This window comes from Panicum virgatum, chromosome 7N (assembly GCF_016808335.1).
Source record: "Panicum virgatum strain AP13 chromosome 7N, P.virgatum_v5, whole genome shotgun sequence".
Lineage (NCBI taxonomy): Eukaryota > Viridiplantae > Streptophyta > Magnoliopsida > Poales > Poaceae > Panicum > Panicum virgatum.
The window spans coordinates 26,444,499-26,462,104 of record NC_053151.1 but is presented as its reverse complement, the minus strand read 5'-3'; the positions used below and the strand labels follow the sequence as shown (position 1 = coordinate 26,462,104).

General features: G+C 45.5%; 2 protein-coding genes across 4 annotated transcripts in view; both read right to left on the bottom strand.

Annotated features, from left to right (window-relative positions):
- The window catches only part of LOC120683347, a 69,972-nt gene extending 61,302 nt beyond the window's left edge, over positions 1 to 8,670 (bottom strand). For both annotated transcript variants that reach the window (XR_005678776.1, XM_039965421.1), the window contains exons 1-4: positions 7,976 to 8,670; positions 7,660 to 7,767; positions 7,459 to 7,578; positions 6,711 to 6,826 (exon numbers count right to left, since the gene is read on the bottom strand). Coding sequence is in view for 1 of the 2 variants with exons in the window: in XM_039965421.1 (XP_039821355.1) it covers positions 6,711 to 6,781 (71 nt within the window). In the remaining variant the exon portion in view is untranslated. The remainder of the gene's footprint in view (positions 1 to 6,710; positions 6,827 to 7,458; positions 7,579 to 7,659; positions 7,768 to 7,975) is intronic.
- The window catches only part of LOC120683349, a 199,433-nt gene that overhangs the window by 149,685 nt on the left and 32,142 nt on the right, over positions 1 to 17,606 (bottom strand). The gene's annotated exons all lie outside the window — the stretch shown is intronic.

Sequence of the window (17,606 nt, the reverse complement as noted above, 5' to 3'; positions counted from 1 at the left end):
AACGCTCCCAGTATTCTATATAGGTTTGTTGTCCACTTCTTTAATTTTCCGTATCTTTGTATAATCAAACACTTAATTTTACATCCGAAAAAGATGGTATAGATCTTTCTTCCGTGAAAGTGGAAATTTGTACCATTGAAACTTAACATTGAGGCCCTTGTTTAGCCAATCGTAATGATACTAGATATATTTCAAATATTATGAACTAAATTTTACACTGCTTCATTATTTAGTTATTTTGATTTGTAATACACTTGGAAAGTATTTTTTATTATTTCTCTCCAAATTTTGCAAGTTAATTATATGTATTTTACACTAGATCTTTATTATTTAGGTATGGGTCAATCCAAATTAAAATCAAAATAATATGTTTTCATTACTTTTATTCCATATTTATCTATTTATTAATTGTATTTAACATGGATTGTTTATGTATCTATGTTTGCTTCCAAATTCATTGCAAACCAAACTACTACTTTTCCTTATTTTTGGATTCTGAGTTTCGCTCATTATTAATTGTATTTGACATGGATGATATTAATTGTATTTGATGATTTAATCTTGGTTATTGGTTATCATAACGTTCATGGTGTAGTCGTTTGTTTCTAACTAATATGATAACTCTAGGCTATGAGAGTTAACCTGCTGTTTATTCTAATACTTAAATATTATGATAAGCCGTTATCAGGGATGACCATGGTAATTTTGTTGTGACATCTAGTCATTCTATTGATTTTTTATTTAAATGCAGCATAAACTGAAGCCCTAGTACTTTTTTCTTAGTAAAGAAAATAGTCTCCGGCAAAAAAAAAAGATAAGTAGCTAGGTGGCCCACATAAATTTGTGTATTTTTGTTCTGATGATCTAAATATACGGTCAAATATTCTTTTATCCAATAAGTCTTTTTCTTTTTTGCAAAATAGGTATCGTAAAATTGAGATTATAACCGTATATAAGGCTACTGTTTGAAGCAGCACTTTTTTACACCTGTACAATGTTGAATTAAGAGTAAAATGCTCCACAAGTCACTAAATTTGTCTCACCGTATCTGTCGGATCCCTAAACTCTCAAAATGTATTGGATTCTTAAACTATTTAAAGGACTCCATCCCCGATTCAAAACGTGTCATGTGAGCTTCTGACACCAACATGCCCGCTAATCTTTCCTACTAATTCTGGTGCATTTTCTTGCACCGGAGGTTGGCCACGTCACTCCAAATCATCTCGGCCGCCGGATCGGCATCCGACGGCTAGGAACAGTTGGAGACGTAAAATTTGCAAAAAAATTCGAATTTTGGTGAAATCAACCAGCAGTCCATGGACGACAATTTTGCAAAAGAGCCCCAGGACTTTGTGAATGTCAATTTTACAAAAAAACCCCCTAAACTTTGACGAAATCGACACGCACTCTATTGATGGCAATTTTGTGAAAAAACCCCGGTTGGGTAAAAGGCACTCTGCCTACGTCGCTTTCATATAAAACCCTCTAAACTTTGGTGAAATCAATCTTCACTCCATGAACATCAATTTCACAGAAAACCCTCAAGACTTTTGCGAAACCAACCCCCTTAATGTGTATTGGTGACGGGTTAAATCATCACCCACACTTACACACTGCATATACTATAGCATGACACCTATGATGACTGCCACATATATGCTTTTCTCGCTACGGATGCATGGACGATCCATAGACATATTTCAACGCTCCACACCTCACATACATACATTTAACAACCCAAATCAAATTTGACCGAGCCCGCAACAAAACTTTATAAGCACTGATATATGTCCGTGACGGGCCTCTCGGGGGCGCCAATGGTGCGGCATTTTTCTAGTAAACATATAAAAAAGCCCCTCCACAATCCACATCTCCTCCGATATGTCCCTCCCTGCATCTCCTCCATCCTCCCCCCTTCCCCACGACTGCGTCTATGCAAACACTGCCTCCTAGCTTCCTCTGCCCCAATGACTAAGGCCTCCCCTTCGCACTCACCATCCGCATAAAGCTAGGCCCGCTCGGCTCCCCAACACGATCGTCCTTCGCTCTTGCTGTCAAGTTCAACCTCCTCCACTCCGACCCATCATCACCGGCTTTCTTCCTTCGGCTCAAGCAAGGGGGCACATCTACATCTCCTCTACCTGATTCCTTCACCAAGCAACTGAGATACCTCGCCCTCCATCTCCACGCACCGTCTCGAGTCCTTTCCAAGCCACACGAATCGTCTGTTTTTCGGATGCATGGAGCTCCCGCACCACTAATCCTTCTCGCTGCCGATCTCCACCAGCGCTCCTTGTCACTATCAGATGCCACAGACCGAACATAGTGAGATCCTCGAGCTCCCCCACCCATTCCCCACTGCCTTCTCAAACTGTTGGCATCGAAACGGTAGCCACCGGACCCACCACTGCATGCTGCCGAGCTATTATGGCCGGCTCCGCCTCGTGCTAGCGCGCGCCCCATGTGCACCGACCTCAGGGAATCTGGCCAGGCCGCTCTTCATCGCTAGAACTTGACCACCGGTGCCATGGTCGTGCTGCGCCCCACCATCACCTCCTTCCTCTCGGGGCAACGTGGTGGCGCGGGGAACCGATGCGTGCAATGCAGCTAGAGAGGCACAACAATGCGGGTAGTGTGGAGCTCACCAGGGATGGATGTAACGGTGGGGGATCTTGGTCCGGGCAGCCATGGCGCACGCACGTGCGAGAGAGAGAGAGAGAGAGAGAGAGAGAGAGAGAGAGAGAGAGAGAGAGAGAGAGAGAGAGAGAGAGAGGATGTGGACTGTAGAGGGATTAGTCCGGATCCACGATGGTGGGCCACGTCAGCATCAGAAGCTCACGTGGCACGTTTGGAACCTGGGGTGGACCCCTTTAAATAGTTTGATCACCCAAAAATGGATTTTTGAGAGTTTGGGGACTTTCAAAGTTTACGGCATTCAATGCTAAATTAGTGACTATTGCTCCTCTTTTTGGTGTAACCATCCGGCCAAGATGGCCAGTGCAACTAACCTTATATTACATGGTTTTGGGGAAGTTTTACAATAAGTAAAGGCTAGTTGTAATGCCCTAGTCTATAAAAAAACTACTCCATCCATAGTAAGAGGTTCTTTCAGCCCTTTGTATCACAAACCTAGGCTTCTTTTTTTTTGGAGGACAGAGGCTAGATTATCCTCGAGGTTCACAGGAACCCTAAGTAGGGGACCATGTTCTCTCTGTGATATGCCTGGCTGGTGGCGTGCTCACTTCTAGTGAGCCATTTCACCCGGGAATCGAACTCGGCACCCCATGGTCTGGAGTTTAGCACCTAAGCAAACCTAGGCTTCTTGTATTCATCTCTTGCTCTTATTGTTTAGTGGTTCATTTCTTGATAGAGCAAGCATCATTAGTCTTTTAGTGATGCAGATTATATGAATGCATCCTAGATGGCTGTAAGAAGGTGAAATCACATAGTCCATCAAGAAGTTGTGAAGGACCCCGATTGTTTTTGTGATAGGTGTTTTAATCTTCTTAACAATGAGGTAAAGAGCCTCTCTAATGGAATCGACCACTACTACAGAAGGGGTCATCGATCCCCTTCATTAGTCCTAGCTGATTTTGGGTCCGGGACTAATGAAGGCATTAGACCCGGATCCAACAGCTAGGAGGCAGGGTGGGGCAGGGCGGGGGGGGTGAGGGAGTGGAACTTTAGTCCTGGTTGGTGCTATCAACCAGGACTAAAGGGTCACAGTCCCGGTTGGTAACACCAACCCGGACTAAATGACCCTTTAGTCCCCTTTAGCCCCGGTTGGTGCTATCAACCGGGACTAAAGGGGTTCCATGGGTTATTTCAAAAGGAAAGCATCTCAACTGGAGTCACATGTGCTGTGTAGGTGAGGTGGCAAAGGAGCTATGCGGCAAGAGGTCTCGGATTCGAGTCCTGGGTGCCATACTACTAATAAGGTAACTAAAGATTACCGAACGTGATAGGATAGGTGCCATGATGGACACATAGTTCCATTGAAGGAAGGAGATCCCCTGATCACACAGACAACAATTATCTAGAATTCTAGATCAAGACTTCGCTCAACACCATGGGTGCTATGGTACCGAAAGGCAGTCAACTTAGGGTAGGAATGCGGTTCCCCACTGACGTGCTGGTTCGTACAGCTTTGATGCCATATCAATGCTAGCAGGTCTGCAAAGGTACTGTCTCCTAGGTGTGGGGTGCTGAGCGCAACCCGAGCCCCTTAGGAAAGCCACTTATGCACGGCCTAAGGGGGGCTCGGGGTTGACTTGCTATCATAGGCCCACCAGCTAGAGAGGAGCCTACCTTGGACAAGTACTCGAGCCAAAAATACCCAGAGCCCTCCTCCATCGCTTGAGAATGAAGGAGGGCAACGGGGTAGGTGAGCATGATGCACCATAAGCATTAAATATGTCCGATCCAATGTGTGCCCTTGTCACATCACATGCCTCTCTCTGAGGCGATGTGATCATGACAAGCTTGATCCCATCTTTCCATAGTGGACGGTGTGGTAGGGATGGCCCGTCTAGTTGGACTCTGGCAGTGTGTGCTGCTAGCCCACCTACCCCAACCTTTAGACACCTGTTGGCAGTCGACCCCTCCGCTATCACATGGGACCGATAGATGGGCTGAGGCGATTGTGCCCCCCCCCCCATAGAGTCCGCCTGCCACGACAATGGTGGACCAGGGACATGTTGTGGCCCTTGGGCAACCATGGTGCCTATGGGAAAGTGGGGACTAGCACACCGCGCGAGCCTAAGTGTGGACGGCCTAATATGAGAAGATATGGGAAGCGGATGCCACATACGTGCGCACTCAAAGATCCACAGTACGGTAGCTATAGCACCTAACCCCCGGTCTAGTCAGTTGTACAGGGCTTCCCGTCTATATAATGGGACTATGGGAGGCCCAATACAGGGAGAGGGGAGGGGAGGGAGAGGAGAATAAGAAGAAGAGTTAGAGCAAAAAGGAAAGCACCCCGAGCACTTTGATCTTCCAGCCTTCTAAAGCTAACTCAATCAAACTCCCACATGCAGGATGTAGGGTATTATGTCATAGGGTGGTCTGAACCTATCTAATTTCCCTTGTGCAATCCACATTCTCTCTACGCCATGCACCAAAAGCTTCCCCTAGGCTGACTCCCAAAGAGGGTTTCCAAAGCCCCCTACTACTGAAGTTTACCCTCCGATAGTGACCTCAAAACCCTTGACATGATCCAGCGGAACAATAACATGCCACCTACCCTATCCCAGCCTTCAGCCAAGCAGTAGAGGACCACATAGCTTGAAACCAACACTAGGACAGTTGATACACTAGTGGACTTGGAGACCTCCATGGTGGCTGAGGCCCGAACACAGAATCCAGCCACAGAAATAGAGAACAAGGATCAGGGCATAGCTCCTGGTGAAAAAAGAGAAGCCTGAATATGTGAACCGATCAAAAAAAAAGGCCCCCCACAATCCAGATGACCCAACAAAGGTCCTTGTTTTTTTAAATTTCATGTCGCTAGTTTCTTCTTGGCTCGAAGGGGACAAATGAAAAAAAATGGAGGGAAATAGGGGAAGAGGAATTTTTAAAAATAGAGAGATTGCTACAAAGGTCAGCTTCATGTCTTTTATGGAATATGCATGACAAGGTGAGAACCTCATCCAAATTCACCTAAGTTGGTAATTTATAAGTATCGATTCTCGTGTACATATACTTATTGCTTGTTTTTATCTTTGGAATCAAGGAGTTCATGCAACCTTGTAGTTGCAATCATGCTTGATTAAGCCACTGATTGCTTCTCATGTTATTATTCGTGCACATATCTGCAGCCTTATTACCAGAAAGACTTGCAAAATTAATATAAGAATTTAAGCATTTCCTCTATGCTTGTTGATGTCATCTATGTTGAGTGAGATCACAGATCTTTGTTACTGCAAGTTGTTCCAAAGATCAACAACAACTTTGGTATCCTCTCTTCAGGATTAACTTAGAGCGTGTTTGGTTGGTATACTGATTAAGGTTGCAAGCAATTTCCAACCGAACTTGCCTAAGGTTAGTTCCCAAAAGTGTTTGTCACACTTTGGCTAGTCTAAGGAAACCTTATCAGATTTTTCTTGAGTCATTGATGCATGGGACTAAACTGCCAGACAAAGAATATTGCCATAGTTATGCCTATAACCAAATATCTACCTAACTTAGTCAAACTAGATTGCCAAATTAACCTTCGACGTGGCTAATGTGGCAAGGTATGGCTAAATTCCTTTTTTTCTCTATGTATTTGGATAGAGTTTGTTAGTTAGAAGCAAACCTTTAAGATATAATAGTACAATACTAGATACTAGAACTAGCATAGCAGTACCCTCCGAAAGGACCGGCCAACCAGGCTATCACATACTGTTGGTACATTTTATCGTAAAACCTTTTGTGTAAGCTCCAGTTAAAGTTGAGGTCACCAAAAATTGTTAAAATTCTATCACAGAAGGTTCACAACTATGGTTTGGTGCTATCTCGGTATAGTTCTTAATTTATTGCATGATAAGGTACTGTCACAAACAGTTCTGAGTTATGACTTGTGGATTTGTTAAACAGATGAGGAGTTCGGGTTCGTTTCAATGGTGGGTTGGGGGGGAGAGGGTAAGTGACGGTCCAGTTTGAGTTAGGCTCTACAAATTAAACTAAAACAGTAAACTTCTAGGAATCAGATTTTGAAGGTGACATACCAGAAGTTGATATCTTGCAGATCATGATGCCATTTGGTCAATGGCATGCGAAACGAAGATGATTCCACCATGACTTATGTTTAGTAGTGGACTCCAATTCTCAGATTACAGGGATCCTGCCAGTGGTAGAAATAATTTGAACTTGTTATTAACATGGAGGCACCGAGCTGTTTTGCACGAATCAAGGATAAATATTTGAACATTTAGAAATTGCGTCATTTGCAAGTTTTATTTGAACAGGGATATTGATTTCACATATATGGTTGCCATGTGACAAACAGTATGATTATTAACTTGTGATCACGTTTGAAGAAACAAAAACATCCATTATGAGCAGGGTTCTAGAAAATTTTCACTGGGGCACACAAAACAGATGTGAGTCAAGCGTGCAGCAAAATACTTTTTCAACACCTATACTGTCACCACCTATAGAACAAAGAGGCTCCTGGTTTCCAAATTAGTCATGACCAGCTCCTGGTGTCTATCTTGAGGCTTAATGGGGACAAGCTCCTAGATTGACATAACGTGGCAGTGTCCAAATCCAACCAATTGATCCATTGACAAAATATAAATGTGCAAGGCATTCATGCTTCTAGATCAAGTTGACTTGATCTAATCTTAATAAAAGTTACCTCAAAGATGAATAAATATGCTAGCTTTACATATGTAATCACGGCAAAATATTTGATTACTGTATGAATGTTGTTGAATTTAATATTACTCTCTGCTATAGTTAGTGTTCATTTACCTCTGGTTTAGCCTTTGGGGTCTTGTTTATAGTGAAATTTTCAGTAATAACTTTGTGTGTCCTTCACCAAGAAAGCAACATTTAAGATGAAGGTTGCCAATATATGTTGTGTCTCCAATTCTGCTCCAAAAGCAAACACTTCAGTGCTCAGATTTTTAGAGTGCTAGTAAATCATTAAACAAGAAAGAAGGATAGTAGTACCTGCTGCAAAAGTTTGTTGATGTTGTGTGCATGACAAGATATGATCTAGTTGACTTTGCTCGTAAAAATATTTTTGGTATATTTGTCACTAGAAGATGCAATCAATTGCTTCAATAATGAAGGAAGAAAGCAATTATTTTTTTGTAAGAATCAATAACCAAGAAAGGCATAAATAATCATATGAAGCAGCACAATGAAAAGTTTTTTTTTTACTTTTTCCAAATGATCACTACGGAAAGAAAGGGCGCAAAACAACAGTAGGTAAAAGAAAAAGGATAAAACAACATGAAAGTGCAAGAATGACGGATATTAGTACCTGGTGCAAAAGTTTGCTGATATTGATTGGATGACAAGATATGACCTATAGTTGACTTGCTGGTTTCCGTTTGAAGGGGGTTGGATCATATGAATCTTTTTGGTATATCAATTTGTCTTTAGAAGAAGCAATTGATTGCTAGAATGAAAGAAGAAATCATTTTTTTAGGGCAAAGAAGAAATCATTCATATTATGTAAGAACCAATAAATGAAAGAAAGGCATTAGCTGTAGTGTAGAACAGCAATGGAAAGGAAAGACCTTTTTATTTTTCACTTTTTTCAATTGATTGCTGAGGAAAAGAGGGGCGCAAAACAACGGTAGGTAAAAGGAAAATGATAAAACAACATAAAAAAATGCAGACTAACAGAATAGGAAGCAGTTCTTTTTTTTTACTTTTTCCAACTGATCACTACGGAAAGAAAGGGCACAAAACAATAATAGGTAAAGGAAAAAGGATAAAACAACATAACAGTGCAGACTAACAATATAGGAAGCAGCAGAAAAAGATTATGATTTTTTCTAGAACTGCTGATTGAATTGGAAGGCGTAATTGTAGGTATGGGCTGTTTGTGGAGGATGGATGGGATTTTTTATATCAGTCACTTGGCTGGGAACCTAAAACAAAGAGATTTAGCATGGAAATGAGAGAACAAGAACTGCCAGGTTGGCTGCAAATCAGCAAAATGAATAGCTGGGAGAGGGATCAGCAATTGTCCATTGCTGTACTCTCTTATATAGATAAGAAGTCAGGAACAGAGGGGCAATACTCTTTAGTTACGACAACACGCAAAGTATGCATCTCGCAAAGCTAAAGACTAAATATGAGAATCCTGAAGAAATGGATCGTACCATGTTTAAAGAACAAAGGGCATCTCAGGATGGAGTGACAACCTTGACGAAGCACAATGGCACGCCTTAATAAAGCACAAGAGGCAGAGAAAAAGAAGAGTGGTAGTTAGTAGTATTGCTTTGCTTGGACGATCGGCAAATTACCTCAACAACTAAACAACTGGAACAAGAACACCTTTATCAGCAAGGCTAGAGCGATGTACTGTTGTTATGTTCTTACACAGAATTGCAACAAGTAAAGCATCAGCAAATCCTTCTGCGACAAAGTTGGCATCCTTCATCCGTTGGAAAATTCTCCCATACCTTCTTGCAGAAGATCGTCTCTCCTTAACCCATATTATTTCATTTCCTCCAAGCACTTAAGCAGAGCTCCTGCCATTTTTCATCCAAAAAAATGCTCCAGCATTACATAAGACGAGAAAAACTAACGCTCAGATGAATAATTAACATCTTGCGCGACTTTGCCTCCCTCGACGCCGCACCATCCTTGCCGCCGACAGGGTGGCGCCGCCTTTCGCCGTGTCGTGTCTTTTTTGTTTCTCCTACACTCGTCTTGCCACAGCCCGCCGCATCGCGAACCCAGCCGTGGACCAGCAGCAGCTGGATTCCGTGAGCGCAGCTGCCGCAGCTTCCCATGTTCCGTTCTGTCAAGTGCAATAGCTTTTCTTCAAGCAAGCTGCCTGCGAGACTAAAGTCCAATCGCCTCTAGCTGAACCTGCACAAACCAATAGCGCTAGCTAGTGTTCCGGCCATCGTCATGCGAGTGTAGCTGCTGCTTGAGCTTAGGCAAGCCAGGTACGTGGTACTAGAGTAACTGTGAGCCTTAATCTTGCTTGCTGCTAGCTGTCCTTCCGATGCGGACGAGGGATGCCTCGAGCCCGCGCGAACCGCCTTGACGCTGCATCAGCCAAGACCCTCGTCGTGTGCACCCAGTGATCACCACGCGGTGACGTCACACATTCACGGGCATTCCAACCCTTAGCGGCATCTGATCAAACACCTTGTGGGCGTGCCGCAGTTGGCCACACGCACACACACATACCCGACTGCGCTAAGAGCTCCCAAAAAAGTTTGCACAGTATCCGTCACATTGAATATTTGGATACATACATGAAGCATTAAATGCAGTTGAAAAAACAACTAATTACACAGTATGACTGATTCATACGAGATGAATCTAATGACGATAATTAATTCATAATTGGACATTAATTATCAAATAACAACAAAATATGCTATAGTACTAAAACCCAAACTTTTTCACCATCTAAACGCAGCCTAACTAACACTTGCCACTTGGCGTGTTCATGTCGGATGCCACTTGGACTGACAGGTAGGCACATAGAACCCTCCAGTGGACCCACTAACTCGACTATAGGCCCACCTGACCGTGGACCCACTAGCTAATATTGGGGCCCACTGATAGCTGTGACTAGTTGACCGCGTTGACCACTAACTGAGCATGACCACGGGTCCCACCGACTGACTTGTAGGCCCTGCTAGTAGACCCGTGACCCGACTACCTGACGCGCCGGGCCCACTATATGGGTGGATCCAATTTGCCTGTTGACTACATTGTTAGATCCGGGACAGCGGGACTGCTTACAGGCGTAGAATATTCTAGAATAAGAGATAGCGCATGGCATGTACCTTATCCCATTGTAACTACCCGTACAGGAGTGGAACTAGTCATATAGAAGAAAACTACCTGATAGACATTGGGAAGGACTCTAGTATTCGGCTAGGACTTCCATGTAACCCTGCCCCCAGACTATACAAGAGCGGGCCGAGACCCCTCCAAAATATAATTTCATCTAAGGCAATACAAACCACCATCAGGACATAGGGTATTACGCATCTCGTGGCTCGAACCTGTTTAAAGCTTTGTGTTTCTTGCACCATCGGTTCCAGACCTCGGCGAAACCCTACCTATAATCAACCACCTTAGGGTATCTTTAGGTGGGCTTGGCGGCTAAACATCGACAGTCGGCGCGCCAGGTAGGAGTGTTTATCGAAGGTCGTCCGGCGAAATCGATGGCATCCTTCAACATCAACTGAACCGCACTCGACAAGGGTGCAACTTTCAGCTCTTAGATCTGGGTCGCCAATGGTCCTCATGGCCCCGACAGTCACCTGGCGACCAGGGAGACATCGGAGGTATTTGTGTCATCAACTATCTGAATCGCCGGCGAGATCCAACTCATCAGGCCGAAGGAATGCACCGTGCGGGAGTCCGGGCTCTGCCCGGCTTCCGTTCCCATCTACGCCTATCTTGCAGCTGGTTTCCTGTCCAAGGCGGAACCAACGTGAATTTTTTTTCCGTTTTGGAGTCCAGGCAGCTACGCTGCATGTCGCCTCCGAAGCAGAGTCAGATGAAAATAGTCGCTTCTCGTTGGTTCGACATCAATCAACATGCAAGCTGTCATCGTGCGGCCTGTATTCGAAATCCAAGTCAAAGTAGGGAGGAGGCGTGTCTTCCTTGTTTAGAAAAGGAAAAAGTTCATTTTTGACCATCCAACTATCGCCCGAGTTTGATTTTGGTCGTGCAACTCTAAAACCGGATATCCTTGACCATCGAACTATCAAAAACCGGATATCCTTGACCATCGAACTATCAAAACCATTCATATTTGACCATTCGTCTATTTTGAAAGGTGATTTTGTTGTCGCGGATGACACGTGGCAGTGGGGCTCACATGTCAGCCCATTTTCCTCTCTTCTCTCTCATCTCTCTATTTTTTTCTCTCCCTCCTCTCTCTCTCTCTCCGACGAGCAGGGGCCTGGAGTAGGGGCGGAGCAGCCGCCGCATCCATGGCCGACTCCCTCCCTCCTCGGCCTCCTCCGCGTCGCCTCCCTCCCCTCCCTGTTCCTGCGCAGGCCAGCCGATTCGAGCTCGTGGCCGGCGGCAGAGGATCGGGCCTGATCCTGACGATCGGTACCTCGTCGGTCGAGCTGCGCGGACCCTGTGGCGAGCTGGTCGAGGAGCAGGGGAGCCCTACGGCGGCAGAGCAGCAGGGGTTGCCGGCGCGGGTGCGGGTGAGGGGGCAGCGGTAGCTACGACCAACGTGGGGCAGCAGGGGACCCTAGCTTGGCCCGCCGGCGGGGAAGGCCTTCCGCGCCGCCGAACTTCTTGACCTGCGGACGGTCCGCTCGCCGTGGTGCCTCACAGACGTGTCGACATGGGAGCGGCGCTCGAGGCGCCAGCGCAGCTGATACCGTCGCCGCTCGTGGCCTCCTCCACTGCCGCCGCTTGGATCCACACCACCGCGCCCCCGGATCTGCCCGCGGGCCGCCGCCTGGATCCGGCTCGCCGTGCCGCCGAGAGTTTGCACGCCGGGAGCCACAGCCGAGGTCCGCTGGGGAGGGCACGGGGCCCGCCCGCTCGCCGTGCGGCCGCGAGAGATAGGAGGAGGAGAGTGGGCCACCGCCGGGGAGGAGCCGGGCAGCGTGCCGCGTCGCCGGGAGCCGCAGCCGAGCTGCGGCCGAGCCCCGACCTGCTCTATTCTCTCCGCGAGCAGATGAAAACAGAGAAGAAACAGAGAGATGAGAGTGAAGAGAGGAAAATAGGCTGACATATGGGCCCCACTGCCATATGTCATCCACATCAGCGAAACCACCTTTCAAAACAGCTGAATGATCAAATATGAACGGTTTTGATAGGTCGATGGTCCAGGATACCCAGTTTTGGAGTTGCAAGACCAAAATCAAACTTTGATAATAGTTGGATGACAAAAAATGGACTTTTTCCATTAGAAAAAGGAGGCTGCAAACTGGGAATAGCAGCGCACAGTTTAGATGGAGCAGAGCATCAGGCATCGGGTTGCCCCCCCATGCATGTGCGTCTCAAAATTCAATTTGAATCAAACTCACTGCATGCACATGCAAGGCTAGCAGCTTCGCGGAAACGCTCGGCGACTACTTCGGCTTCGCAAGGATGCTCAGCGACTGACTTGTAGGACCTGCTAATAGACCCGTGACCCGACTAACTGATGCACAGGGCCCACTATATGGGTGGACCCAATTTGCCTGTTGACTACATTGACTAGTAGGACCCACCTATTAGTTTGACCGTTGACCAACCCTTGACTGTTGACTGTTGACATAGTCAACGTGGGCGCCACATCTGCCTGACAATCCGGTCCCACCTAACCGGTGGGTTCCACATGCTAACATGTGGATCCCAGCTGACGGAATTGATCCCATTGACTAGTCAACTCTGACCATTGACTTGGTCAACAATGACATCAGCAAGACCACTAATGACATCTTCAGCCATACGTGGACCAATCCGGAACTAACACGTGGCCCCTAACATGCTGACAAGTCTCCCTATGTTCCTAATTTGTTGTTATTTGGATCTTATTTGCTTCTTTATTTGGAGTTGATTTGCTAGTAGAATATCGTTATTTGTTTGCATCCGTATATTAGGATATGTGGAAGACTCGAACGACTTCGTCAACCTCGACTTAGAAGCAGAAGATGAAGAAAAGGACCTTGCTCCAGATTTGCGCCCATCCTAAATTTGAATACCTATTAGACATTGCAAATCTAGTATGCTAGCGATTTATTTATTCGCTTGGATGATGATGATAACCCTGCATAGCCTTACTTGTACTCCTTTTACCTTGTACATCCTTTTCCGCTTTATATACCTGAAATGCTATAATTTGCTTGCATGTGTATATGTGGGATGGATGGATAGGATTCTTGGCGTGTGTTGGAGATACTTTTTGAGGAGTTGGTGATTAGGGCTTTTAGTGGGGGTGAACATAACTTAACCCAATCCTCAGGTTCAGATTGGAGGGCTTGGAGTGTGTATTTTGGGCACACTTTACAGAGTACTTGTTATGGGTACATTTGGTGGTTTACTTGGTTAAGGAGTTGGTGGCAATACCAGTAATGGGTGCAGTTGCGGACCACTATGGTGGATACGCTTTTGGGACGATGATGCTCGCTTCGACAAGTAAGGACCGAGCCAGTAGGATCTGGTGACGGAATTATGTTAAACGTGCACACCACTTACCCATTATGCGGGTGGGTCGGCCCTAGGCTAGCAAATGCGGTGTTAAGCCTGTAGGAGGATAGAGTATCAGTGCAGGGGAAGGAGTTGCTGACCTCATGTTCCTCGACACGCAGGACCTTGCGGGGTCCAGGTGGGGAGGCTTCACAGTCCTAGGGCGACCTCTTGCGGGAGGATGTGCTCAAGATTCGGGAAAGTAGGATGGTGCCGTAACTAGTGTCTTCTACTGGTAGGGTGTCATTCAGGCAGTCGACGGACTGTCTGTCTTCGCCTCATCCAGGTGTACAAACTCTGCAGAGTTAAAACTATACGTATAGCCGCGTCCTCGGTCATGGACATCTCTTGAACCTGCTTCGCTGACTAGATTAGTGTTACTTGATTTCTACCTCACTCTAGTGGTTACTTCCTGTCTTCGGACGGCTGAGGTGTGAGGGAAGGGAGCTCTCACATCGACCTAAATTGGTTTGGAAGGTGTGTGCTGACCGAGAACCTGGAATGCCGTGACGGCCCGTGTCTTGGAGATGTGGATGATGGAACTACTTTGCTACTTGCTGCTGCTGCATAGGAAAACTCTAAGCCATTCCTTGTCACTTTTTTACACTAGTATAGTCCACTTTAAAACTTGCGCATTGCGGATGGTGATGTGGTCCTATCCCGTTCCTTGGGGGTACATCATTAGTTGCAGGTCCGAACTTGAAGCTCGAGACCGATCATGAAGATGCTACATCAGAAGGATTACATTGCTTCGCTCAAGGTTGCCTATGGTGAAGACCGGAGATGAAGATTTGATGCCCTAGCTACCACTTCGCAAGATTTCTACTTGTTGTTTAGCCCAAGGGGCTTGTACCATATCGTGTTCCAAGTTGTTTCGGATGTAAATATTCAATATTATTCTCTGTTATCATTGTATGGAAATGATACTATGCTGAAATAAGTTTTGTAGGTGATAGCTATTGATTCTAGGACTATCACAAAGGTACAGGGAGTCGGATTCTTAGAAATAAGAATCCAGTTCGTTTCAATAGCTTCATCACATATCGAGCATTTTGTTATGCTTTAGCTGAGGACATTGCTAGAGTTAACCAGAGCCTTGCTACCATGGTTGGAAGTATGCATGGCCAGCAGGCTGCAGCTGGGCATCTTTTTACACAGAATGCCTAGTGCAAGCTCTTTGGAGACCGATATAGTTGGAAACTTCTCTGGTAACAACCACAGTTCAGATAACCATCTAAAACCTTTGTCTTATGCTATTATTGCAAGAAATGCTCCGTTGCTCTCCAACCAGATGATACCAAATGATTCTGGCATTCTGTTTGAGCTGATCAAGCTCTCCTTACATGTTTCTGAATTCTCCACATAGTCAGCAACATCACTGCCCAAAACGCAGCAGTGCTGGGAGCAACCAGTGAAGATCCTATATCACCATTATGTTAAAAGGTTTCCCAAATTATCTTTCTGCTGCTAGAGATCAAATTGATAAATATTCTGGATGTGAAGGATATACTCAAAAGGACACACCAACTAATAGTGCTGCCATTAAGACAGCTGAACACAACAGCGCCTTTATGAATGATCACAGTAATTTGCATACAAACCCAGCATGGGGTGTTAGCCACATGAAACCTAGTACATTGCCTTGGATTGGACTCCAGCCATTTCCCATCAGGACAGAAAATGAAAGATCTAACATATTTCCTGAGGATCACATGCCGTAAGGTGCTTTGAAGATGCATGATTAACTCAAGATTTTCTAGGTTTAGAAGGCAGTGGTAATACTGAGATGAGTGCCAATGAGAAGCAGAAATCTCACCAAGATATGTACTCTTACCATTAGTCGTCATACGACTACCACCTTGGAGACAACATTTTGGATGCATAAGAAAAATAGTTTATTACTAAATTAGCACAGGTTTCAGCAGGTGTGAGGCTAGAAACAATATTGCCTAATTGAAACTTAAAAGTTGGGTTCAGTGTGAATTGCTTTCACGGAATTATGAAGGTAGCACAGCTGACTTTCAGAGACATCAATGAAAGACCACTGCTGCACTCAGTGAAATCTAGTAGTTGGATTTAACATGAGAAGTCAATCAATGTTTTGCAAATAATGCATTTCATAGATAGCAATTGTAGTCAATATTTCTGCAACTTGCAATTTCACTGCAAAGAGATGCCAGACTGGGCAAGAAACAACATATTGGCCTCTCAAATAAGATAAAAACAGAATGAATCCTAGCCAGCTTCAATAAAAAGTGGACGCTTTGGTATAATGTTGGGAGAGTGGCAGTGGCACCTCTTTACGGATGAAATTTTTAGCACAGAGCAGATCAACCTTCAAAAAAATATGTTGACTGCTCTTCACGTACCATGATTGTCACTGGCACATAAAAATAGACATTTGCTTAAAGTTTCTTTTTTTCTCGAACACCCAGGAGAGCTGCGGATCTATAGCACGATAAAAAGAACAAATTTCAGTCTACCTCTCCCGTGGGTCTACCCACCACTCCCGTGGATCTGCCTTCCCGTAGCTCTACCTATCGCTCCTGTGGCTCTGCTTCCCCACGCGTCGCCCCATGTCTCCCCCACTCGCGAGCAGAGCAGTTTTCAGCTCACGCTGGGCTCCAGCCTCCCCCTCGCGCTCCGCTCCGGCCTCCCCCTCGCCCTCCGCTCTCGCCTCCCCCACGCGCTCCACGCCGCCACCCGCTCTTGCCGCCGCCATCGCCACTCTCGCCTCCCCCTCGCGCTACTCTCGCCTCCACCTCAGAAACCGTCCCCCCCGACCCGCCTCGCCTCTCACCTCCCTCCCCACGACCTCGTGCCCAACGGTTCCTCCGCCCCCGCCCGCCCCTACCTCCTCCTCTACCCTACGTGTTCCAGCCCCGCGACCTCCTCCTCTTCCTCCCCCTGGAGCCACCCCTACCGCTTCGCCGCTGACACCGCATCTCTGACCCCTGCCCCACGACCCGACCCAACCTGACCCCGGTGCCCACCTCGCACTCATCGTGGTGCCGCCGTCGCCTTCTGTCACACCCCAAAATTTCTATTTTGGGTTGTGATTATATTTTTCAAATATAATTATCCATTTCTGAATAATCCGAGAATCTTCCAGATTATTCTTGCAATTATTCTCATTTACCCTAGAGCTAAAATCCATTTAATGGAAAATTTTGGAATATTTTTTCTTTCTTTTCACGAGATTCAAGTATTTTATTTGGACTCCTCGTGTCCCAAACTATCACCAGGATTTTTCATGGAATTTTTTGGATTTTTAGGATATATTTTTTCATGGATTAAAAGAATTACCTAGACTTTTCTAGATTTGTTTTAAGCCCAAAAATATATTCTAAGTGATTAAAATCCTCTCTTTTCTTCCCGGACTAGATTCAACTTGTTTTGTTCCGTCGAGTTCCCCATTCTTTAATATTGCTCTCTGATCAAATGTTGCTTGATCCATCTTTTTCTCTTGTGTACATGCTATCAAACGGCCCGTTCAGCTTCCGGCAGCTCAATTCTTCTATTGGCCTCACCGTCGCGAACTTCGCAGACTGCTCCTTCCCTCGACCTAGCACGACACCGGCCTAACTTCTCCCTCTCATTCTTTTCTTCCACACTTATAATAATTAAAATAAATTCAGCTTATAGTCTTCTTTTCGGTTATAACATAAATATTCCGATAGCTCTATCTTTTCAACTATAGCTCCGTTTTCAGCGTTTTTCACGCTCGTGTGATCGTAGCTTTAAGCCATATCCTTTAGTGCGTTCTT